This window comes from Chelonoidis abingdonii, chromosome 2 (assembly GCF_003597395.2).
Source record: "Chelonoidis abingdonii isolate Lonesome George chromosome 2, CheloAbing_2.0, whole genome shotgun sequence".
NCBI lineage: Eukaryota > Metazoa > Chordata > Testudines > Testudinidae > Chelonoidis > Chelonoidis abingdonii.
The window spans coordinates 86,573,111-86,600,236 of record NC_133770.1 but is presented as its reverse complement, the minus strand read 5'-3'; the positions used below and the strand labels follow the sequence as shown (position 1 = coordinate 86,600,236).

The following is a 27,126-nucleotide window of genomic DNA, read 5'->3' as shown; positions in this document are numbered from 1 at the left end:
AATCATCTTGATTTTCTTGTTTTTAATTGTACTTAAAATCATCTCATAAAATTGAGAGTGATCTTCGAAGACTTTCAGTGAACTATTATACATGAAAGTAAAGAAGTCAAATATTTGTGTAGAGAGAGAATATATACAAAAACCATAAATTGCAGATAGACATATTTTATTTTATTTTTTAGCTAGATTGTAGATAGACATTATTTTATTATGAGTTCATGGAGATATATACATTATACATACAGTAGGTATGTATCTTTCTGAAGAAATGTCATGTAGGTCAGCATATTAAATCAGTTTAGAGTGGATGTGACAGCATAAGTCCCTTTTGCTTTGTGCTTATTGTTACAGACACAATCAGACTATAACTTCTTATAGAGCTCTCCGAATACTTAACGAGGAAAGGGAGTATAAGAACACCTCCTTCGAATTTCCATTCAGATTTGTACCGCCTAATGGACCTTATTTGTTTCTCAAAGCTGAGCACTCACCAAGACTTCTTTTTATTTTTCCTTGTCTTATTAAGGCACAGAAATCCGGCACAGGAGGGGACACCCAGGCTGCCGAAGACCTTCTCCTTACCAATAAACCCCTGACAGACCTGATTAGCCTGCTTATTCAGCTGGTAAGAACTTGCTTGTTTGTAAGGCCACGTCTACACTACGGGATAATATCGAATTAGCTAAAATCGGTTTTATAAAACTGATATTATAAATTCGATCATGGGGTGAAGGGGTGGGGAGGAATGGGGGGGGAGTGAGGGTGCGGGGAAGATAACAGAAAAAAATTCGATATGACCAAGAGACAAGAATACAAGAACGACCTAAAGCGAGAAACGAAACCGGATACGAGAGAGACAGGCTACGTGAAGACCACAATAGAAGAGCGCCACACTAGGACCCAGTATTCGGCGTTGTGCCGTCCATGGTCCCGAGGCTACCGTCGATTTCTGAAGCATTGGCATTGTGGTAGCTCTTCGTAGCATCTCGCTAGTTCCCGCAGGTCTCCCCCACCCTGGAATCCTGGGTGACATCAATTTTGTTCGCGGGTGGTTCTGGGTAAATGTCCGTCAGTCATTCCTTCCTCCGGGCAAAAACATCAGCTGACAATCCTTCGCGCCTTTTCTGATTGCCCTGGCAGATGCATTAGCAGCGGCAACCATGGGCCTGTTCAGCTTTTTTTTTCTGGCACGTATGTGATCTGGATGCCGCGGAGAGGAGGCAATACTGCCAGCGCTACCAGCAGCATCAGCTTGCTTTTGCATATGATAGCAGAGAGAGTTACGGACCCCCCCCTGCGTTCTGTACCATCTAGCTGTGAGAGAAAACTGGCACGATGATGACGGTATTCTCCCCCTCTGTAAGTCTTGGCTATCATGAGTGCCCCTTGGCTGAATCGGCCGGGCACAAACGCAAAGCAAATTGGCATTGATCACTTGGGACTCGACGTCAATACCTCCCTTATGGTTCTAAAATAGAGTCAGTCCTGCCTAAGAATAAGGGGCAAGTGTATTAGAGGACCTAGTGTATCAGAGCACAGCTGCTCCAATGTCAAGTACTTCATGTCGGCAGGTGCCCTCAGCAACAACCCCATGGCCCGAGAGTCCTATCGCGCTTCCGTTCCTCCACCCCACCGCTCGGTCTTCAGAAGTGCTAACCGTGCCCGCTTCGCATCTGGCTGTTCTCCAGATCATCTACCATACCCCGATTTTGCATCCTGATAGTTGCTATAATGAATGCCGAATAAGTAACTATCAAGATAAATATATACTCATACTTTAGCGCTTGATTCATCCAGAGCGCTGGTAAAAATGCATGGAGTCGGGGCAGACGTCAGCTCGCCTCCCTGGGGGCTAATTGATGCAGTCCAGAATACTTCGTACGCCTCCTCGCTCTACGCATTTTTCGTTGTGACTTAGGTATGACCCGAGTCTGAGCGCGCGCGGGCTCGATGCCAGCTCATGATCCTCATGTTGCGTATCGTTGAGACAGCTGGTCTACAGCCGTTCGATGTGACATTCTAACTGAGAGGCGTTAAGCTTTTGGGGTCTTCCCATTTATTTACCCAAGGCGCCGCGCCAGCCTCACCTGAGGAACCACGCAGAGCACTCACGGGCTGATGCACGAACGGATTCAGTCATATTTGCACTAGTCTACCACCGGGAGGGCGAGAGGAGCGGATACTGCTCTTCACCGCTGCTCAGCATCGCGTCTACAGCAGCCTTCAGTACAAGAGTGACATTGAAAGAAGTCAAGAAAATTATTTCTTTCCCTTTTCTACACGGGGGGGGAGCGGCGGGAAACTGAGGCAGCTATTCCCTGAACCACGCCTAAGACACGTGTTTGAACCTACAGACATGTGGGCTCAGCCAGAGAATGCAATAATATCGGAGGACTGCTGTGGACTGTGGATAGCTGGATCCCTCGTGCCCCCATCCCTCCATGTAGCGTCCATTTGAGTCTCTGTTTCCCCGTTAACCGCTTGTCACTCGCAGCCTGTGTTCTGGAGATTTTTTCCAACGCTTTGGCTATTTTATTCGTGGTAACGGAGCTTGATACAACAGAATTTTCTCGCCCTCGCGACAGATTCTTAGTATCTACCCATCGGTCCATGCTGGAAGTTCTTATGGATTTGAGACTGCATCGCCACCCGTGCTGATCAAGAGACTCCAACCTGGCAAAACAGGCAATGTAAATTTCAAAGTTCGCCGGGGCTTTTACCTGTTTACCTGCGCGCTGCCGAGTTCAGGATGTGTCCAGAGCGGTCAGTGGTGCCACTGTGGATACGCCTGGAGGCCAAATAATGGATCGGATTTCCGTCCACACTAACTGTATCCGATATGTTAATATCGAATTTAGCGCTACTCCTCTCGTCGGGGTGGAGTACAGAAATCGATTTAAAGAGCCCTTTATATCGATATAAAGGGGTTGTAGTGTGGACGGGTACAGCGTTAAATCGATTTAACGCTCTTTAAATCGATTTAAATGCGTAGTGTAGACCAGGCCTAAGTCTTTTGAAATGTTGCTAAAGTTGAAATTACTCCTCTAGTCTGATAGCCAAATGCAAGTTTTTGGCAATACCTTGTTTTAGTGTCCATACAAGTTTTTGAGGGGACTTTGAATTTCAAGATCCTAAATTCAAACTGCCTCACGATACCTTGTTGCTGTGGAGCATTTTGAAATATAAGCACATATTACTAACCACTCATAAATCAGGTGACAATGAAATCAGTTTCCTTGAATTTCAATTATTTTTAATGAAAATGTCACACTGATATTTTGTTATGGAATGTACTTAGTTTGGAGGTACACATGCTATGACTGTATTAGTATCTGTGTTAGCAGTATACCTTGTTAGTACTCCTGCCCCTAAACCAAGTCATAATGATATATGTCAAAGCAGAGAGAGGACATTGGGCACTGCATCTAGAATCTGTGAAACTGATGGTGACTTACTTCTTTGCAGCTGGACATGCCAGTTAGGCATGGTAAGGTTACATTACTTGCAATCCATGGAATCCAGGCCAGGTAATGCCTTAGAGTGGTTCGTGCAGGGTGGCACATCATGCACCATGTTCCAGAAATATGGAGTGGTATATGAAGTGACATGTACATTGCAACTACTTCCATGAGGCATGGCCACAGCCATGGTTGCATCATTAAGATCACCCTGAAAACAGAGATTCTCAAGACTTGAGTTCTTAACCTCCACATAATGCAGATGTATAGTTCCTATCTTGTGGAACCAATCAGAAGCAAGAGGTTTGGGTTAGATTCTGTAACGGAACTTGCAGCACAGCAGGAGGAGGGTTGAGGAGGGTTTAAGCCAGGCCTGCACAACATGCGGCCTGCATGGGCTCACTGTGTGGCCAGCGGGCAAGCGGCGGGGTGGGGCTGCTGGGTTTGCCCCCTGCCCAGGGGTGTGGGGGGGCGCCTCACAGCCCCACGTGCGCATGTGCAATGCTCCAACTGCCCTAATGGCCAGAAACGCCACTCCCCCTGCCGGGCGTACAGTGGTGCATCATTTCCAGGGCCCACTGAGACAGGAAGCACTGGGCATGAGGCAGATCCGGTAAGTGCCAAGCAAGAGGAGGAGTGCCCAGCCTGGGCTAGAGCTGCAGCTCGGGGGTGGGGGTGGGAACTGGGCCGAGACACCCCTTAAGTCCCCCCGTTCGGTGGGGGCAGGGCAGGGTGGCTACTGCGCTGGTTGGTTCCAGGGCAGCCTCTGTAGTGATGGGGCAGGGGGTGTTTGAACTGTCTGTGGGCAGCCAGGAAATCCCCAGGGGAGACACGTGTGTGTGTGTGTGTGTGTGTGTATGTGTGTTGTACCTGCCCTGCCCCGACTGCTGCCCCCTTTCCTGGTCCAGGGACCTTCCCTCTCCCCAGCCTCTGTCACACTGCCGCCCTCCTCCTCCAGGGCTCTCTGTGGCCCCTGTGTTTGTGTGTTGGACAGTCACATCCAGTCCTTTAACACTGCCCCCCCTTTCCCCTCCCCTTAGTTCATAGCCCCAGAAAATCCCTTCAAACTATCGCCTTTTCCCTTCCCCTTATTTCATGGGTGGATGACGAGCCGAGTGAGCAGGCAGGCAGTGGCGGCGAGGCTTTATACTTTGGGAAAGGGGGGGTGTTTCCGCAGGGCTGGACGGCACTGGGGCGGGGGATGTGTTTTGGGGGGGCCCAGGGTTTTCAGCCCTCAGCTGTTTTCTTTGGAGTAATATAGCCCTCGCCACTTTATGAGTTGTGCAGGCCTGGTTTAAGCCATCTCCTTACTCTAGACTGCTCTAGAAGTTAGAGAGGCCCCTGATGTAACCTAAGCAGCTCCAGAGCACTGTCTAAGTTGTGGTACCCTCTCTGGGGCTATGACCCGCCCTCAGCACACCCACTATGCAAGGGCTTGTGAAGAGGTATTCAGAGAACAATCCTACAACAGCACCTACCCCAGGGATATCCTCCTTTGGACAGATAAAGGGCTTTTAGGGTCCCTTTATAGTGCTCCAGCCCCTTTCCCTGGCAAAAAGAGACTGGAGATGAGAGTAGGGTCTCACCCTGGTGCCAAACCCTCCCTTTTCCACATGGTTTGTCTCCAGATTCCCAGTGAAAAAGGCAGCCCATGTCCCACTGGAATTTGACCAAGATGAGCCCTATTCTAGGATCTGCAGTTTCTTCAGGACAGGATAAATAACGTTCTTTCAGCTAGCACTCATTGGGTCTAACTTCCATCTATTGTGCTCGCAGGGGCTCTGTTGGAGGATTGTCCCCATTGTAACCAGGGCCGGCTCCAGGCACTAGCCCAGCAAGCAGGTACTTGGTGCGGCCAAGGGGAAGGGGTGGCAGTCGGGCTCTTCGGCAGCAATTTGGCAGCGGGTCCCTTGGTCAGAGAAAGGACCTCCGCCCGATTGCCGCCAAAGAAGAAAGCAGCATGGTGGAGCTGCTGCCGATCATGATTGTGGCCCCCCCCCCGCCCCCGCCGCTTGGGGTGGCAAAAACCCTGGAGCTGGCCCTGATTGTAACTAATTGGCCTAAATGCCAAATCCTGACTTAGACTTCCAGTTAAGTACCTGGTCTCTTCCTTTCTCCTTTTTCTTTGTTTTTCAAATCTGATTTCTATTTGGTGTTTGAACCACCAAAATTTGTAATAAAGAATTTAGGTAAAAGGTTCCAATCTCAGCTAAACAAAACCTATACGTATCCAGACATGAATGCTGACCTTCTGATTTTATTCTACCAGTGGACTCCTATTCTGAGGAAGTATGATGCTTTCTTCATAATTTTCTGTACTAGACTTCTCTATAGACATTACCTAGACTAGATTTACTTGTACCAGCAATTGATAAAACCCTTTTGAAATCCCCACTCAAGTCCCCACAACAAAAAGCAGAGTGTGCTCAAATTTGGATTACATAATATTCTAACTCTTATATTTTGTTAATTTAAAAATCTATGTATATGGTAAATTTTGAAACCTAAAACAGATTCACAATGTCCTTTTAAGCAAAATTGGAGATAGACAAATGTTTACTTTTTTGACCTTTAGACTTAAATTTCATTAGCTCTCTAAAGAACAGAAAAATAGTAGCCTTGCTTTACTCAGTCTATACCACCTGGAAGTCTATTACAACTTTCTAATTAAAGGGTAGAATAAGATGTATAGTTAGCATGTACTGATTATGTTACCACTCACCTCCGTATCTCATCAGAGCAGCCTCAGTTACAGGTGTGCTTTACTTTGTTTCACTATTCTGAATATTCTGATGTATTGAAGATGGTTTAAGATGTCACTTGGTATTTGCTGTTTTAAATATATAAATCAAGAAACATGACAATGCATGTTAATTCTTTTGCTTTTGAGTCTTGAACAAGATTTTTTAAAAGTGATCAGTCTTCCCTGGTATCCTGTGTGAGAGGTGCAAGTTCTTAACATAAATGCATAATTGCATTGGTTTATGTAAGTTAACTCACCGATTTTCCTTTCTTTTGAACTTTGCATCAATTGCCTATTAGTGAAGGTATCTGTATTGAAACCTTTGTTATAAAATTAAAAGCAATCTTTGTGCTGATATTGGCATAAATGCTGCTTTGCCAGAGATAATGTAACACACAATCATGTCAGCCCAGGAGTGAGCCCACAGCTGCCCATGGAGGTTCCTTTTGTTCCACGGATAATGATTAATCCTAACAGAGCAGTGAGTAGGTGATAAGGAGGTGCAAATGACATTGTAAGCTATATCCTTTAACAGGAGGTTGGAAGGTGTAGACTGTGAACTCCATTGGTTCTGGGGCATGACCCAAGACTTCTGGCCATGTTTTTTCAAGTATGCGCCTTTGTGTATAGCCCAAGGCCTGAATTGGTCCTTAATTCTACAGATTACTTTTATAGTGTCTACCCCTCTGTAGATAACATTTACTGGAAGTTAAATAAAACATGATTGAATGTGGACCTTTTGTTACATACAATGTTAGATGAGATAATAATGCTGTGAATCGTAGCTGTACATTTGTCAAATTTTGAGGAAAGTCATGGAGGAAGTCATGGTAACAAAGGTCAGATCATCATAGGTGCAAAGCATTTGGCTGCAGTGGAAGATGCAGCTCAGCATCCCTCTCAGTTTGGCCTAATTGTCTCAACTCAAGGAAATCATGAAAAAATGTATGAAAAGTTAATCATGGTTTGTAATTACCAAACAATCTTTGCAGAACCAGGCTGTAGCGGTGCCTTCTCCCAGCCCCTCCACAAACACAGTCAGAGACCAACTGAAGTGCAGCACCCGTGTCCTTTAATTATTTGTGTCCATTCCCACAACCACTTATTTACAGCTATTTACAGAGACCAACACTCTGGGAGACCTCTAACTTCCCAGCCAGCAAGAATCTAGGGCCCACGCTCCTCCTTTTCCTGTCTCCTCCTGCTTCCTGTCTCTTAGTCAGCTTTCTAGGGCAGGCTGGCTACCCAGGCCTGCAGGTGGATTCAGTCTGGTAATTAGGGCATGGCCCCTCGGCCAGCCCAACAACTACCCTTCTTCCCCTGGAACAGGGCTATCAGGGGCCTGGCTTGTTTCTCCTAGCCAGCACCCTGTTACACAGGCCCATTACATTAATTCTTTTTTATGTGGGAAATGGGTGAGCATTGCATAATCTCTTGGGTATATAGTGACTACCTTATTCCCACTTACATATCCCTTATGGTAGACGGAAGCCTCATAAAATACAACCCCACAAACATCATCTTGTTTCACCACTGCTTTTTCCTGTTTTCTCCTGTTGGCCTATTGGTCTATTCCTTGGACATCTCCCCTCTTGTGACCCTCCTAGACTAGTTCTCTGAGGCTACGTCTAGACTACCCGCCGTACCGGCGGGTTAAAATCAATTGCTCGGGGATCGATATATCGCGTCTCATCTAGATGTGATATATCGATCCCTGAGCGCACTTATATCAATTCCGGAACTCCTCCAACCCCAACGGAGTTCCGGAATCGACAGGGGGAGCCGCGGACATCGATCCCACGCGGCGAGGACGGGTGAGTAATCCGATCTTAGATATTCGACTTCAGCTACGTTATTCACGTAGCTGAAGTTGCGTATCTAAGATCGATTTCCCCCCGTAGTGTAGACCAGCCCTGAGTTCTTCAATGTATTTGTTCATACTGATACCCTGTTATCTGTAGCTTCTCATTTAACCCTACTGGTCGTTTTCTTAAGAACTTTCATAGTTATTTAATTCTTTCTTCTCCCACATACTACCTGCTTATCGACTTTGCTGACTCATCAAACTTCCAACATTTCAAGAATAGACATGTTAAAAACTATTAAAATGCTGGACTCCACATGTCTCATGACGTGTGACAGACAGTCATCCATTTAATCATAGTTAACTAAACCTCTAATTCAAAAGCAACCTGGAAAATACAATGCAAATGAATAAACTAGACAAAGTTCATAGAACTAAACACTGACAAAAATGTATCCTCTGTATATATAATATTTAGCAGAATTTAGCATCTTGTTTTTTTGATGAGTGTACATGTTGCTATTAGTCATTGTATAGAGGTATGATAGCACCACTGTATTTAAGGCTGAAAGAGCCACTGCATTCTAAAACTTGTTTTCAGTCATTTTTAATCTTTTCAGAAATGTTCCTTTTTGGTTGAATTTTCTCATCCTTGTAACAGTTTAAACTTTTTTTGTAAATTAGAACTGATTTTGAGTTTTGCGAGCATGGGGAAAATGTGTTCTGCTTTCAAAGGTTGGGGGGGGGTGTAGACGAGCGAACGCACCCCTGCAGCGCCTCCTGCTGGTGTCTTCCGGGAATTAGCTTGATTCAGCTCTGGAGTGCCCTCTGCAGGCCAGTGATCCACCTGTCCTCTGGACCCGGTGCCCTTTTACATGGGGTGCTGCCCCCTGGCAGCAACCCCTTTCTCTCAGGGTCTCCCTTCCCCAGGGAACCCATCCCTACCTTGCCTCAGTGTATGGCTACTGCCAGTCATTGTCTAGGCCCTGCGCCCTGGGGCACACTGCAGTATCAGCCTACTCATCACTGGCAAGGAGGGTTTGGACCTGCTGCCTTGGCCTATCCTTGGGCTGCCCTCTGCAACCCCCAGTACTCCTTGGCCTTCTGCTAGGCCACAGCCTGGGGCTTTCCAGGCTAGAGCTCTCCAGCTCCTTTGCCTTTGCCTTTCCCCAGCTCTGCTTCACTCAGGTACCTTATGTCCAGCTCCCTGCAGCCAGGCCCATCTCCCTCTAGAGCTAGAGAGAGACTATTTGGGTTTCTGGCTCCCAGCCTCTTATAGAGGCCAGCTGGGCCTGACTGGAGCTTGGCCACAGCTGAGCTTACTTTCCCCAATCAGCCCAAGCTTCTTGCCCCAGCCTAAAGCTGCTTTTTCCAGCCACGGCTCCCTCCCAGGGCTGTTTTTAACCCTTTCAGGGCAGGAGCAGCGGACCACTCTGCTACAGGGGGGTTTGTTTTTGTGATCACCTCACATTCAGATTCAAACTTGGCAAGGACATTGTCCTCAGTGAGGTGTGTGACCTGAAGGGAACAACACTGGATGCCATTTAGCAATTACATAATGCACATGTACAGTGTTTTATTTTCCTTGAGGCAGTAAGTATGCATGGTTCCAGTCAGAGATAGAGTACACAAAAGCAATTTAGATTGTCTAAGATGAGCCATGTCATCCTGAACTTCCCTGCACCCCCACCTAACTGTCTGTCGCTCTTACTGTCTCAGTGATCTTTGTCTGTGAAACTATAAAGAGAAACATATCAGAATTGTACTTACTGGTAAGAGAATATTGACATACCTGGAGTTAATACTGGAGTTGGGGCAGGTCACTTTATCCATCCCACTTAAAGTAAAAGCAAGACTTAACTCCTTTCAAGTTCTTTAAAAAATGTACCGATGGTAGCAACTCTAAGGACAGAGAACAAAACTTTAAATCCTAGAAGAGATGAAAAGACCTAGTAGATTGTCTGGTTCATTCTACCTGCTAATGCAAGTTTGTTCCCTGTACACATTCATGCTTTGTCCACTCTAGTTTTTAAATAGCCCAAATGATGAGGCTTCCATCTCCCATAGGAGACTCACCTACAGTCTGATAAGTAGACATTTTCCCTGATAGTCAACGTACATTTCCCTGTCTCAGGGCCAGGGCATGGGTGGCCTGGCCTAGGAGTTAATGTCAGGTGCAGACCAAGGTACCAGGAGCCAATTGCCAGGAATCAAGCCAGATTAGAATGCCAGGAAATCAGAATCAAGCGACAAACCAAGAGCAGGGATCAAGAGTCAAGTTACCAAGAGTCAAGCCAAGTCAGGACTGGAAGGCAGGAACTGGAAAATGCCAGATGAGCGATCCATGGCAGAATGAAGCCCAGTTGTACAGACAACTTCCTGATTCTTCTTCTGGCTTAAATAGTGGCTCTGATCCAATCAGGAGCCTTGGAGCTCTCCCAATCAGAACATAGAGGCGGGGCTTGTGACACAATTGGGCTTCACGCACCTTGGTTTCAGTTGCTGTATCTGAGCTGCCAGGTGGAGGATTGAAGTGTGATGACTCCCAGGACCCCCACAGACCCAGATGTGAGACTGCAGGGCCTGAAATCCTGTTCTGTATTTTCATCCTGTTACACTTAACAATACTTACAACTTCTTGGGCCACCTTGAACAATTCCTAGCTGGTATTTAAATTCTTCAAGTAGATGACTGGGTGTCTCCCACCCCACTGACTAATTTTTTCAACCAAGTTCTTGCATGCTTAGCACACTCTTAAATCAAAATGAGTTAAACTTGAAAATGTCAAAAACGTAGAATCAATTTTTCCCTTCTGTAATTGTGATTTAGTCCAACATTTAGGACACACTGAAGCAAATATAAGACACCCAGACTGCATGTAAATGAAACCACTAAGTTCTTAAGAACGTTGAAACAGAGATAATTACAAAATTCATCATGCAGAAATGCTGCAAATATAGAGAATTCAGTATTTAATCCCATTATCAGTATTGTCCTTAATTGATCAAAGCAAAATAGATTGACCAATTATTTCTATATTCTTCTTGGTAAGTGTATTGCTTAAAACCAATTCCATCTACATTTTTGTTGTCTAATACTTCTGTATTGAAAAATAATTGTAATTTGTTTATTTCACCTGTAATTTGTAGCCTTTGCAGAAATTACTAAATGGAATATTTAGACTATTCTGATATGTGCATGATTTGGAAAAGTTGATGTAATATTGCTTTTGCAAATGTAATACCCTCTAAAATTTGGAGTGCTCTTCAGAAACTTTCCAAAACTAGGAGGAAGTATTAATTAAAGGACCGGCACTTATGCATTACAGTAGATCATGCTAAATCTACTTGGTCTTGGCAATACTAATGTGATGTTATTTTTACATGAGTTAACTATTACTAGTATTCTAAATTAAGTAAGATGACATAAGCACCCCTACAAAAATAAAAATTTACCAAGCCAGGCCAAGAATGAGCCTCTAATTTAGAATTCAGTTTGAAATAAGTAACTTAACTTTCTCCTTAGTTAGATGGGCTCCCATAAATCCTTATTTTTGGTCTGGCATGGCATATGAATGGCAGCTTGTGATGGCTGTCAAGTGAGAGGGCTCCAATTTCAAGGGATAATATACCCTAAATTCATTTCCTCAATAAGTGTTCCATAGATTCAAAGAAAAAGAGAAAATTCTTATACCTTTCAACTATTCCTACAGAAAGGGGCAGGAAATGTTTTTGTTTTTCTTTTCAGTTGGGTGGTGCTCATATTCTACAGAGATGAGGGTCATATAAGTACCTAGATAGCCACCCAGTGGATTAGACAGAACAGGCTTTTCTTTAACATTTGACTTGAATAGATTCTCTCCCGACAACCCGTAATACAATCTTTATCTCTGCGACGATGCTTGATTTCCTTTCTGTCCCTCTTATAGCATATTACGTTGGTAAGGGATCATCTTGTTGGAAACTGGTCTTTTCTTTTGGAGAAAGGCTTCTTCAGGGCTTTGGTACCATAGGACAAGTGGCAATATTAGTAACTTCTCAAATAGGTGTGTATTTCTTTTTTGGTGGTGGAAGATCAGTTGCATGTTGACATACATATAAATAAATCTCCAGCAAGAACTTTTTTCTCATTTGCCAAGATTGTGCCGTGACTTGTTTCAAAGCGTTGGAAAGCATCTGCTTTTCTGGCATCAAAAATGTCAGCAGAAAGAGTATCAACATATATAGACTACCACCTATTTCTTATGAATGCAGACAGTTCTCAGATACTATGTATTGTTAGATGTTAGCTGTTTGTGGCTGGACATAAAGCTTTCTTCTCTGTACAATATGCAGCAATGAGAAAGGGAATTTCCATGATCCTGCTTGAAATTATACCACTTTTTCATTAATTTGTATAAACTCCTGTGTCAGTACGCACTCACTTTGAAGTCCAAAGGGCTGAATACTGGGCAGTTGTCCTTGGTGGAATTGCATAAAGAAACTGCAGGGGAAATAAGGATATATTGTCGTAAGTACAAAATTTGGGGCCTTTGATTTTTTAACAATTAGAATATATTAAAGTGAGCTAAGAAGAGTCCTTCCTAAAATGTGTTTTTCCTTGGCTTGAAAGTCTATAATTTGCCTTTAAAGCCAAAAGATAGTGTTATGTAGTATGTTTTTTAAAAAAAACATATTTAAAAGTGTGCATATTTACTAATAAGTATAATAATGACGTTTTACTTTATACAAATGTTTGTAAAAATCATCTTGCCTATAGCTCCCAATGGCCCTTCCTGTACAGCATGTTCTGTAATCATATTACTGATCTAATGAACATCTATCTCTTATCGTAATAAACTCTCTTTGTGTATAACCTCATTAAAGTGCTGAAGTAGTGTCCCCTCAGGGTATTCCAGGCAGTTTCATGGTAGCTCTAAAATTAGATGCCCTAACAACTCCATTGGTGTGAAAACTGCCACTTCAGCTCAAATGATCTCACATATTTCTTGCAGTGGTTTGCAATTCATGAACTCTGTGTAACTGGGCTCAAAATGAAGACATATTCTGGCAATAAACTGCAAAGTGTAAGACCATAATAAAAAAACCAACTTCCTGTTTAGTTTGAATCTGGTACAAAACTACATGGAGCTAATAATGTCTGTGCCTGTGCCAGATAGAACTAAATGCCATTCAGATTTTACATTATTAACCTGTTTTCAGGAGATCGTAGTATGACCATCAAAGCTAATTAAGCTGAAAGTTGACACACACTATGCATCAAGATTGTAACAAGGAGTTATTTTATTTTACAAATTTCACCCCAAAATAGGAAATCATTGGGAAGGGTTATACTATTTGCACTCTTATAATTTTAGCTACTTTAATGTGCGTTTTCTGTAAGTAGAGTGACAAGATTGGGGAGGTAGTATCTTTTATTGGCCCAACTTCTGTTGGTGAGAGAGACAAGTTTTTGAGCCACATAGAGCTATTCTTCATGTTTGGAAAGCTACTCCCTGGTCACAGCAAAATGCAAGGTGAAACAGATTGTTTAGCATAAGTAATTAGCACACATTGTAAGGGACCATTCAGGGTAGAGAGGCCCACTAACACCTCTGCAGTCATGGGACAAATAGAGGGGGTTAGTGGGTTACAAATTTTTGTGATAATCATAAAACCAGTGTCTCTGTTTAGTCTGTGATTTTTGGTATCTAGCAGAGTAATTTAAACTCCCAAGCTCATCTTTTGAAAGTGTGCTGCAGATTTCCTTTGAAGATGTGGACAGGTAGGTCAGATAGAGAGTAATTGCATTGTGAAAAGTGTTCACCAACAGGCGATAGGGTATTTTTGTTTTTTATCATTTTCCTCTGTATGGTTTTGGATCCTGTACTTAAAAATCCAAATGGTCAGCAGCCCAAAACAGTGACATCCATATACTCCTGTATGGTCAGAAGGTCCAAGACATAAACCTCTGGAAGACTGAAAAAATGAAAAAGCAACTAGAGATGTTGTACGTTTAAGAAAAGGTGAAGAGAATTGGCATTGTGTTGATGGAATTCTAGTGTGCAGTTCCTTTCCTTTCCTAAAGACCCAGAGTTCTTTTGATATCCCCCCACCCTTTGTCCTCTCCAAATTCTTTATGCAATAAATGTGTTCTGGTTTGAAAACCTGAACAGCATTCAGATACATGTTTTTTTCCTCAAATGAAAACACATGCATTGCACATGGAATTTGTCCAATCAGCAAAATAAATCAGAACTCTCTTCTGTCTTATTAAGAAAGGAGATGAGCTGCCTATCAGTTTGCTGTTGTCTAGCAACATAGCATTAACTTTCCTATTCCTGTTTTAAATCAGAGACTGCTTACCCAAAAATCAGCTTTTCATTTTTTGGCTTTTCCAGTTTTGTGTCTTTATTTTGTTTGCCTTTCAGCGCCTTGTCATCATCAGCATTTTTCTTCAAATTTCCCTCTTGTATGCTATCACTAGTGCAGACTGGCAGCCAGTGTTAAAGAGTATACTGATATTACCATAGGCCTCTCTACACTAGTGCCCCCTCTGTGCAGCTCCACTGGTAGTAGTGCAATGTGGGAAATATGAAGAAAAATGCTGATGTAGACAGTCAGACAGCAATGTCATGCTTTTGTGCTTACCCCCATATCACTAAAACAACAAGGAGTCCAGTGGCACCTTAAAGGCTAACAGATTTATTTGGGCATAAGCTTTTGTGGGTAAAAAACCTCACTTCATCAGATGTCTCCATGTGTTAGATGTAAACAATACTGGCTTCAAACTAGTATTTGGATTCCTTAAGAATCAAGTATATTGGATAAAATTGCGTTAACTACATTCTAGCTTCATTGAAGGAGGTGTGCCCTAGGATACATTCCAGGAGGAGTTGTGCCTCTAGTGGTTGATTCTTCATGTTTGGGTGGTGCAACATCATCGGGGCAGAGTCACACATCCTTTCTCCTCCTTGCAGGGTGGATTGTGTCCCCAGAGGAGTGCTGAGGAAGCAATCCCTGTGCTGCCCTGATTACAGCTATTGCAAAAAAAAAAAAAAAAAAAAAACCTCTGAGTTCTTGCTGGTGATGAACTGGGAGACTGCCCTCTGCAAGGGCCCAGCACAATCTAGCTGAATGTGTGTTAAACTTCTTTGGATGTGAAAATAAATAATGTTTTAAAAACTGACTGTAGTGCAGGTATAGTGACTTTCTTTGTAGCATGTTTCAGTAGGCATATCTGAATTGACCTGACAACAACATAACTTGGACTGATATATGTTATGTTATATTAAAAGATACTTATAACAGAGTATAGATTCTTAATGTTTAATGTCTTTTTCATGTAGATAAGATGCTATTTTTCCAGTAAAGGAAAAATTAAGTTGGTCAAAACCTCCACTGAAGTCAATTGAATATAGAATTCAGAATTTGGCGTATAAATATAAAATGTAATTTCTTTCCCTGGTTGCCTTGTTATATGAAACCTTCAGTTGTCACGTACTTTGTAAAATGCATACATAAGTGGGACAAGGAACAAGTTATAAATATCAGCTACATAAGACTTTTAACTAGAATAAAGTAAATTCAGGTAATAAAACAAAAAGGGTAAAGAATAACCATGAGAGGTCCTCTCACAGGAAGCTGTACGTCCATAATATTAGGTGTAATATGGTGTCATATGTCTTAGGGATGCTAATCCATAGCTTCCATCGTAATGCAGTTTTACGAAAAGAGCTGTGTGGATATAAAGAAAGGCAGCTTTGTTTGCTAATGGATGTCTGAAGAATTACTACAGGGATATTTAAGGAGTGTAATAAGTCAATCTTTACACACTAAAATTATGTGTTAAAATAACAGAAGAGGTTTGTCTTAAACTGACAAAAGTCAGAAATTTCAGACTTAAGACTAAATTATCATCACTGACTCTAAAGATTGTCCCTAGGCATGAGTAGGTGGCTAGTATGTAAAGTTCTCTATTCTGAGTTCCCAAAAGTGAACCATATCCAGGGCTGGTGCAAGGATGTTTCACGCCCTAGGCGAAACTTCCATCTTGCGCCCCCCCCCCCCCAATCACATACATTATACACAAGTACAGTCACGCAGTAAATGTATAATTTAGAATTTACCTTGCCCAATGCGTGAGCTGAGGGTCCTTTTTCTTGCCCTCCGTTCCGACCAGATCACCGCTGGCCCGGGGACTCCCCAGTGCTGCCAGGCCGCCACGGCAGCTCCCTGACCCGGGGGACCCCCGGGCCGTCGGGCTGTTGGCGCGCGATCCCTGACCCGGAACGCCCCGGCCCTGACGGTGGCTCCCTGACCGCGGGGACGCCCGGAGCTGCCGCCAGCCGCGCAGCTCCCTGACCGGCGCCGTGAGCCGCCGCCGCGGCTCCCTGACCCGGGGCGCCCCGGGCTGCCGGATGGGCCGCGCAGGCGGCTTCCTGCCAGGAGCGTGCTGTGGCGCTGCTGACGGCTAGCGCGCTGACCCGGGGCGCCCTAAGCTCCTGGGCTGCTGTCGGCTCGCACTTGCCCGGGGCACCTCAGCTGGCAGGCTGCGACGCTCAGACTAATGCAGCGGCGCTTTGCACATTTAAAATTTTGGCGGGGGCGCTGCTTTTTGTGCGCCTACCAAATCTTGGCTGCCCTAGGCAACACTAGTCGCCGCCCTAAAAACAAATGGGTGGTTTTTTTGGCACAACGGGCCCCGACCATTTCAGTTGTATTCCTCAGGCGACTGTATCCATGGTGTAATTGGATATCTAGTTTCAGCCTTTGCTATATTTTCTTTGCCTCTGTAATTGGCATAAAGCGCATTGTGTTGCCATACTGAGGTCAGACCATGAGTCCATCTTGCTGTATCCTCTCCTAGTAGTGCGTCCTACCGAACTTTGAGGTGGATGCTGACAGAAGAGGGTACCTATGCAGTGATCCACCCTTGTCTTCCACTCCTGCTTTCTGACTGGGTTGCATGTTCTGACCATCTTAATCAGGCTACATGATGAGACCCTTTTTTTTCTCCATGGACTCCATCCACTGAGAGGTGTCCTGAATTTTCACCATGTGCCCGAATTGGATATTGTGGGAATGTGATGGTACCCAAGTCCCGAGAAAGTATTATAGAGGCAATGGTGACACATTCGGGTAGGCGCATGTCGGCATATGTGTGAAGATAAGAAAATAATAATAGATTAGACACGTATTATAAGCCAGATAATCGGTAATGGAAATCGTGGGACGAGTGGGCGAGGCTCCATGGCTGAGCGTATAAGAAATGATAATGCTGGACAGATGAACAGTGGCATGGGTGATCAGGTCGTATCGGCAGCTCGATGAACAATACATTGAAGAAGCTCAGGGTCTGTCTACTTTTACGGGGAAATCGATCTTAGTGTATGGTACGGCGATCTCGTCCGAGGCTACGTGGAATAACGTGGCTGAAGTTCGATATCTAAATCGGAATTACTCACCCTGTCCTCGAGGTCGCGCGTGCGTGGGAGAATTCGGATGTCCGGCGGGCACTAGGCTGCGCGCCTGTCGATTCGCGAGGACGCTCCTTGGTTTGGAGTAGTGCCGGGGAATTGATGTATAAGTCTGGCTCAGTGGCTGGCGGATGATCTCAGCATACGTGGATTAGTGAAGACTGGTGAGACTATCTCTCTTGTTTTGATTTTACCTCTGTTTGCTGTAACTTTGAACCTAAGGCTAGAGGGGGTTCCTCTGGGCTATAGGAATCTGATTACCCTGTAAAGTATTCTCCATCCTGATTTTACAGAGATGATTTTTACTTCTCTTTCTTTAATTAAATGCTTTCTTTTTAAGAACCTGATTGATTTTTCCTTGTTTTAAGATCCAAGGGGTTTGGATCTGTGTTCACCAGGGAATTGGTGAAGTCCCTCAAGGCAACCCAGGGAGGGGAAAGTTTTGGGGGGACAGAAAGTGCTCCAGACACTGAAATTCTGGATGATGGCAGTGTACCAGATCTAAGCTAGTAATAAAGCTTAGAAGTGTCCATGCAGGTCCTCACATTTGTATCCTAAAGTTCAGTGTGGGGAAGGAACCTTGACAAGCTGTGACAGGTCCGGGGGCTTGGGGAGAATCATATCTCCCTGCCACAACCCTGAGCTCCTGCACAGTGCTTAATAGACAGCTCTTAGATCCAGGTAGACCCTTAGTAGTAGTTTTGTGATAAACTGAGTAATAGTTATTGGAATGGAATAACTGAGTAGGCGAAGGGAGGTGACATTACCTCTGTATACTGTATTGATGAGACCATTACTGAGATACTGTGTCCAGTTCTGGTATCCACTCTTCAATGTTAGAAAAATGATTTGAGAACTGGGAAACTTGCCTCAGAGAGAGATTTAAGAAGCTCAATCTATTGAGTTTAAACAAGACACAGTTAAGTGTCTTGATTATTGTCTGTAAGTATCTGAATGGGGAGAAGATATCTGGCATTAGGTGGCATTTTAATCTAGTACACAATGGCATAACAATAACCAATAGCTAGAAATCGAAGCTAGACAAATTCAGACTGGAAATAAGGATAACTAACCATTGGACCAACTTACCAAGAGATGTGGTGAATTCGCCATCAGTTGAAGTCTTTAAACAAAGATTGGATGTTTTTCAGCCAGAAGTTATAGACTTGATGCATAAATAACTGGGTGAGATTCTGTGGCCTGTATTATGCAAGAGGTCAGACTAGAGGATTGTAATGGTCTCTGTTGATCTTAAATTCTATTAATGCTGTTTGAAGCAAAATTGCACAGTCCTAAAAGTCAGCAATAAAATATATTAAACAGAAACAGTAGCAATATATGTAGAGTCTTATGATGCCATTGTAGGTTGGTTAACTAGGCGAAATAAACCAAGCATACTGTAGACACTTATGCACTGCTAATCAAAAATAGCTGTATTTTAGTTACGTCTTTCAATCACTTTAAAAGTTTATTGATGTTTAATAATGTATTTCAATTAGGATGATTATAAAATTTTGCTTCCTAGCACAAATTTTAATGCTCTTCTCAGATCCCAGTAATACAGAATTTTGTGAAATTTAAGTTTATTTATTTGTTTATTTTAGCTTCCTAGTGATGACACTGAAATATATGAGACTGCATCAAAATGCTTGTCATTGTTGGTTCAGCTGTACGGAGGAGACAACTTGGACAGTATGTCTCCAGAAAACATGGACAGCTTTGCTGAAGTATTGAAGTCCAAGAGGGATCTAAAACAGCAGAAGCTTTTGCTGAGAATCATCAAAAGATTGGTGAGTCAAACAGATACAACTTTTTGCCGTCCAGAATTCCAATTTAACTGTCTGTCTAGGCTCTAGTATCCCGTTGATAAAAACTTTTTTGAGAGCTGTTTTTCCTCTTTAAGTAAACATTTCTTTTTATAAAGAATATAAACAATTTCTAAAGAAGCAAAAATCCCATAATTGTAGCGTGATGGGTTAGATCACAGAAACCTGCTTGGGAGCTGCCACCCGATGTGCCAAGACTACCTCTGCTTCTGCCTTCCCTGCCAGCTCGGGACCCCAGCACCCTGTCTTGCTGAGCCAGACATGCCCGTCTGCTCTAACACAGACCCAGGGTCTGAATTACTTGCCGCAAAGCTGCAGGTTTACCTGAAAGCAGCTAACAGAAATGTTCCTGTCTTTAACTCAGATGCCCAACTCCCAATGGAGTCTAAGCCGAAATAAATCCATTTTACCCTGTGTAAAGCTTATACAAGGTAAACTCATAAATTGTTCGCCCTCTCTAATACTGATAGAGAGATATGCACAGTTGTTTGCTCTCTCAGGTATTAATACATACTCTGAGTTAATGAATACGTGAAAAGTGATTTTATTAAAAACAGAAAGTAGGATTTAACTGGTTCCAAGTAGTAACAGATAGAACAAAGTAAGTCACCAAGCAGAATAAAATAAATTGTGCAAATCTGTATCTAATCAAACTGAATACAGATAATCTTACCCTCAGAAATGCTTCAGTAAGTTTTTTCCTCAGACTGGACCCCTGCCAGGCCTGGGCACAATTCTTTCCCCTGGTACAGCTCTTGTTCCAGCTCAGATGGTAGCTAGGGGATTCTTCATGATGGCTCCTCTCCCTCCTTTGTTCTCTTCCTCTCCTTTATATATCTTTTGCATAAGGCAGGAATTCTTTGTCCCTCTCTGGGTTCCCACCCCACCCTTCTCAATGGAAAGTCACCAGGTTAAAGATGGATTCCAGTTCAGGTGACATGATCATATGTCACTGCAAGATTTCATTGCCCACTTGCCAGCACACATGTATACAGGAAGACTTACAGGTAAAACACACCCGTCTGCAGAGAATTGTCATGGTTAATGGGAGTCATCAAGATTCCAAACCACCATTAATGGCCCACTCTTTGCATAATTACAATAGGCCCTTAAAGTTATATTTCATATTTCTAGTTTCAGATACAAGAGTGGTACATTTATACAAATAGGATGATCACACTCAGTAGATTATAAGCTTTGTAATGATACCTTACAAGAGACCTTTTGCATGAAGTATATTCCAGTTATATTATATTCACTCATTACCATATTTTTATAAAACCATATCAACCGCAGTGTCAAAATTAGTATTCATATTTTTTAAAAATCCATTCTAATTTCTTTGGAAAAAAATGTCAGCACCTTACCCATGCCCGTTTTATTGTCTACATTTAGAACCTCTGTAAAAGGACTGTTTTTCCTTCAGTTAACCATTTAATTGTTTTTAATAGAAAGCTTTAATTGTTTATATAGGTATTTAGTACCTTGAGTTTAAGAATTATAATAGAAAATTATTTTGAATTCCTTCCAAAAACACTAAACTTGTAATAAAAATGGCTACTCAGAAACTTATAGTGCTTGATTTCATGTCAGATGCCAACTGCTTTGTAGTTGAAGTAAACTTTTATATAGACTATTGATTGTTCATTCTCATCAAGTGGTAGAGGCTACTCCTGGTGGAATGGTTATAACACAGATTATCAGTCAACAGAAATCAGACAAGCTCTTCGCCTTAAGTGAAAAGTTACTGACATGTAATGACTTCCGTTCCTCTCGTGCTTCACCAGTACAGATGGCAATGTTGTTTCTCAGAGGTAGATTAATGATACACCTGGCAAATCACGATTTGTAACTTTCTTATAAGTCCCACCATGCTTGTCATCTTGAAGTCTCTTGAAAGATCCTTTGGCTGGACTCACTGCTAGTCTTGGATAATTACCTTTCCATCTGCTGTACTTGCTATTTACTATAATAAACAAATGTCTGTAATTATTTTAGTGAGATTTTAGGATTTCCTCTTGAAGCAGTGAAAGCAGGTTTTATAGGTAACGTAACTGACAATATAGTAAATCTTATATTATTTCTGTGAACCTTAAAAATTCCTGTTCACAGGAGATTATTATTATGTTAAAATTACAGTAATCACCAAACAGACTGAAATATTATCAGGTCTATTTAAGATTAACTCTGGCCACTTTCAATTATTTATGGTGAATTTTGTAGCCTAGGGAAGAGTTTCTTAGACTTTTTCATAGTTGATCAAAATATTAATAGAGAGATTATGTGCACCAGCTTCCCATCCCATTCAGAGTTGCTTTCACCACCACCACTTTTACATCTATGACAGCATAGCATCCCTGTTGCATCCATAACTGCTACTTACATAGGCAAGGAATATTAGAGAAGTATTAATGTATTCCTGTAATGGCTTCTTTTAATATAGTATATCTGCTGGAAATGAGGAAGAGCTAGTGCCATGCTCTCCTGAAAGTGGTCCATGTACTATAATTTTCGAATCTTTGCTTCAGAATAAGTGAATAAAATCATTACCTTAATGGGCAGACATTTTTGAGAGAGAAGCTCATTTGTGTGACTTTCATTTAATAATATGAACTCATTAAATTTTTTTTCTTCTATACATAGTGCACATACAGTGGACAGAATTGGGATTTTAGGGGAGAAAATTTTAGACCATTTACAAGAGCTTAGAACAGTGATGGGACTGTGATAGATATTTTCCTTTTTAGGACTGCATTTCTCCGTTGAGGTTCAGACTATCTTAATTTATTTGGATTTTTTCCCCAAAAAAATACATGAAGAGAAGAAAAATATCCAGGACAGACTTATTAGTTGAATCTGACAGACTGTACGTACTTTTAGGAATCCCTTGTTTATAGTTTTATTTTAATGTAAATAGAAACTATTAGGAATGAAAAACAGAAAAATGTACTCCACTCAAAATTGTAAAACTATTTATATTTTTGGCTCTTTGCCACACAGGCTGGCCAGCCTTATTCTGAGATTATTTATTAGTGTTTCCAGAGAAGGATTTGGCAGAAACAGAATAAGAAATGTTGGCCTGCCCCAAGGAAATGCAGTATGATTTTGCACTAGTGCTACTTACACAACTGTCATTCTGGTTGCTTCATCTTGCAATAGGCAATATTGGCATTTGGATCTCCAAGATCTTTCTTAAGTCCCTTTGTATTATCTGCCAGTGTTATGAGAACTTTCTGCCTTGGGAAAGTGGTCTTGTTTTGCATTCCAGTTCCAAAATCATTTCACCTTGCTGCTTTACAGGATGCTGATAATCTTTTGACTTAGCCTGCTCTGCAAAGGTACAGAATACCATACTACAGTCCAGGAAATCATCTACATTGAAACATCTCGCCAAAAGTAGAAAAGTTTTTCACTATGGGAGCAAATAATTTTTATTTTGGACTGTTGGCTTTGCTCAAAATTTCATGGCCTCTCCTTATCTTTAGTCAGGACACACCTCTCTGCTATCAGTTTATCATCTTCCAGTGGCCAGTGCTGCTGTTTTAAGTCATTCCACTGTCACAGGATTCCTTAAAGAACTGAACAATATCTTTCATTGGTTAGAGAAGCTTTAGCAATGTGAGCTCTCAGCTTCGTGGTGAGAAAGGCAGTGTTTGCACCCTTTAACCTAGGGGGAGAATGCTCTTTATTCTGCTTGTCAACAAAAAAAAAGCTGTAGTGAAAAGAATGAATAAACTGCAGGCTTTAATGGCTGATCCTCCTTTCACTGTATTCCACAGACATTTGTTCTGTATCCCAATCCTAAATTCCTGCTAAAAGTGGTGTCTGAGTTCCACCTAAATCAGAACTTGAATCTCTTTGTGGTGTTCTTCCCAGCACCTCTTTCTCACCCATCAGAAACTAGATTCCACGCCACAGATGACAAAAGGTACTTCAGCTCTTGTTTATGTAGGACATTTAGCAATCCACCTAGATTTATAGTAGCTTTTGGGGGTCAGTGCCAAAGTATCTTTGAGTGGATTAGGCTTATATTAAGATGTTAATTTCAGGTAGGGTGATCCCCTCATGATCTAAGTGTTTACTCTGCTGGGACTAAGCATCAGTGGCATGCTTTTGCACACTTACAGAAATGTGCAGGACTGCTACCTGGAGTTCTGTACACACATTTACTCAGCACTGTTCTTTTGACTTAGCTTTTATTTTTTTTTATTATTGTAGTAGCTCCTGTAGGCCTTGATCAGTCCTCATTGTGCTAGCCGCTATGTGCACAAACACCAAAAAGACAGCTCTGACACCAGAAAGCTTACAGTCTAAATCAAACTGATGTTTGCTTTACGAGGTCAGTTCTGCAGTCCTTAAGTAGAATTCCTCATTCTGCCTCAATGGGAGTTAAACTTGTCACTAGACTCCCACAAGAGTTACCATGCTCAGGACACCTGGAAGAAGAGAAAACAATTAGTTACAATAGTGCCTCTGATTCTTAGACAGTGCTACCTTTGTAACCTCAGCTCCAAATATTTAGAGCCACCAGGAAGTGCTGGGGCAATTCCCAACAGGCACAACTTTTCTAGAAGTTTTGTAAAAGTTAATGGACCTGTTAGCATATCCCACTAGTATGATTGTGCACTAGCATCACTCTCAAAGAACCTCAGTTACTAGGGGAAAGGAATTATTCTTGGTGATATGTTTTCTTTGTATTGACCTTTAAAATGCATAAATTAAATTACTATGGTGGCCCATTTTCTTCCATTGCTTTGAGTAGAAATTTCATCAGAAGAGATGCTTGTTAAGTTGTTAAGATGCTTGTTAAGATGTAGGTTGTTGACGTAAATTTGTTCTTACTTTGATCAAAATCAACCAGTTGTTGCTATGCTAAACTTAAAGTGGAGAATGTATGTTTCTGATACCAAGCAAACAATCTTCATTCTGCATTGTTGTGTCCTTTGTCAGTCATACAGAATGCCTTTATTTTATTGACTGCGGTCTCTAATAGAATTTTCTTCAGTATGATAAAACATTTTCATTTTATATAAATTACTAATGCTTTCTTTAACAATGAAAAGCCAGTCAATGCTAAGGTGTGTTATGCATATCAGAAACAGGACTTATTACCCAAAATATTGTGTAGCAAATACAGTAAAAGTATTAATGCCACTTCTTTTCTTTATCCTTTCATCATTGTGTCAAGAAGCTCAGTCTGTTTATAAACTCCAGGCAGACCTTTTGTGTAATAGTTATGGACAGGTTTTGAGAGAATCTCTAGAAATCACAGACATAGAGGCCTTTAGCAGTGTGGTGTTGCTTAGCAACCTTAAGCCATTATATTTCCAGGCTCTGTAATAACATGATATACTGCTCTTCCGCCAGTCCCTGGTGAAAATGTAATGGAAATAATCACTTTCTAAAGGTTGTACTCCATGAGTGTTTGGGTGGTAAAAGATTGTTTTTCCATTTCACTGCTGGGTTTTAATCTAGTCTACAAAGTAAGTTTAGTATTGTCCCTTGAATGCTGAATGTGTTGTGGCTGGAATACATTTTAACATGATATTTTAAAAAACGAACATAATATTTAGTTTTAAAAGCAGAGATAATATTCCTAACTACTGTTAACAAACAATACTGAATCTCTTACAAACCTGCTGTCCTTTTTCTCCACTCAAGAGGCAATGCATTGGGACAAATTTAGCAGTGAAGAAAACTGTGTTTTAATTTGTTAAGAAAACTAATGTTGCTGAGTGTAAGAAGCAGTGTAGTGTAATTTATACTAATTTAGATTTCAGTGGGCTCAATTTCCTATTGCACTACAATCCCTATACATTGTTCTGATGTTCAGTGTGCCAATAACTGAGTGAATACTAGAATATTTGTTTGAATTTTTGAACAAATTTGCTTCTGCTGTATTTATCACCCTTCCACATCAGTTTACATGAACATGTGTGTTCTACTAGCACAAATTCTCAATGAAAATGAAGTTTAAGATCCCTTAATCAAATATTGGAAAGTTTATCTTGAATGCACTGTGAGTATTATCAACTGCATCCATAAGAGCCCTCCAATCAAGGAACAAATAAAATTGTGATTTTTGACCATTTACAGCTAAGCAAAACATAGCACTTATTCATTTTTGCCTGTTTTATTTATTTATAATTTTGATAAATTAATTGAATAAAATCCCAAACTGTTCTCAGAATTCTGCAAAGGAGGCAAAATTCTTCAAATATGAATTGTTTTTGTATAAATTATTCACTCCGATCTAAGTGTAACACAGCGTTTCTGAAAGTACTTTTCTAAAGTACTGTTTATGGACCTCATTCTTATATCATGTGGTATTCACAATCTCAGTTTGTGAAATGGAGATTCTAACAGTCACTGGCGCTCTTTGTAAGAATAAGTGAAATTAATGACAACTTGTCTAGTTATGTTCTGTGTCCCTAAATTCAGCCTGCAATTTCCACTGGATATGGTGTTTTTCGCTTCTTGTCCTAAACTGTTGCGTACTGCTGCTGTTTGCTGATAAATGTGGTACTATTTCACAGCAACAGTAGACACATCTTTGTAGTTGATCTGTGTGTATAGTTTATGTAACAGGTTAGGGCCAAATTCAGACTGAATTATACCCCCTGCAATCTCACTGATGCTGTTTAGAATGATAGATTATAAAAAATATAGCATTACTACTATTCTTAGCTGTATGTTCTTGTGTCCCCATAGCTTTAGTGAGAAACTCCACGTCTATTTTGATACTTTTTATTCATTTATTTAACACAACAGATAATGCTGCATATGTTCTTTCCATATATTATTACCTTTCTCTTCAGTTACCTATCTACAGAGAAGAGCCCTGAATACTAAATATCCATCAACTGTTACCCTTCATGTGAAACAAAACCTATTGTTTGCTTTTGCCTCTTAAAGTCTTTAAACAAAACTGAAATATCATGTCTGTGCCAAAGAAGAACATAAACAATTGTCCATTGTTTTTGGTGAGGTAACCTTGCGTGTGTTTGTTTCTTTGTAAATTTCATCTATGACACGTGTAAGCAAAGAAATTGAACTGAGATCACTATTGGCCTATTCCAAGCAGGGCAAAAGTGGACACACTTTGAAGTGTTATAATATATTCGTTTCTGCTGGCTGGAAGCTTCAGGCACAACCTACCTCATTTTGACACTCCAATGTTGCATTCTTACACTGTTTTTCCAGTATTTATTTTTCCACTATTTATTTTTCCTATCTCATTGGATTAAACAGGACAAATACCTAAGGACAAGCCTTGATCATTAGTACAGTCCTCAGAATCCTTATCTTTTCCTACCTTGTTACTTCTTATACTGTCCAGAAGTTTGTGGCTGATCCCAGAAATCATTCCATTTTGCTTGATTTGAAATCTTTCTGGGTACAGGAATGCTACTTGTAATGTATTTCTTCTCTTTCAAAAGCTTGATTAATTACAAACAGCTCCTTTTTGTAGGCTGGCTCAGGTCTTGAAATATCAAAAACATGTTCATCCATTTTAACATCCCTTTTTCTTGGCAGCTGCCAGAATCCTCTTTCTATTGTATGCATCTAGTCAGGCTTTTTCCCCTAACTACGAAAGCTCTAATTCACTTTGCCTGTCATGCAACAGCAATATGTATTTTTAAGTCCGTGTCATGATTTCTGGATGTCTGGAGTTGGCAATACTGACTGGCAATCATGTGATTACACTGCTCTACAGCCAAAATGCTTCTGAAATAAATGTAGTCAAACTTTACTAATTCTTGGTCACTGAGAACGAAAATGATGCTTAAAATTGTTGACTGGCTCTAGTCTAGCTGTTGGGCTCCAGACTACAGCAG

At 41.5% G+C, this 27,126-nt stretch overlaps 1 protein-coding gene across 1 annotated transcript in view; it reads left to right on the top strand.

Annotated features, from left to right (window-relative positions):
• ULK4 (unc-51 like kinase 4) overlaps positions 1-27,126 on the top strand; it is a 467,406-nt gene that overhangs the window by 381,794 nt on the left and 58,486 nt on the right. The window contains exons 34-35 of the mRNA XM_075062527.1: positions 527-625; positions 19,067-19,252. Coding sequence (XP_074918628.1) covers positions 527-625; positions 19,067-19,252 — 285 coding nt within the window. The remainder of the gene's footprint in view (positions 1-526; positions 626-19,066; positions 19,253-27,126) is intronic.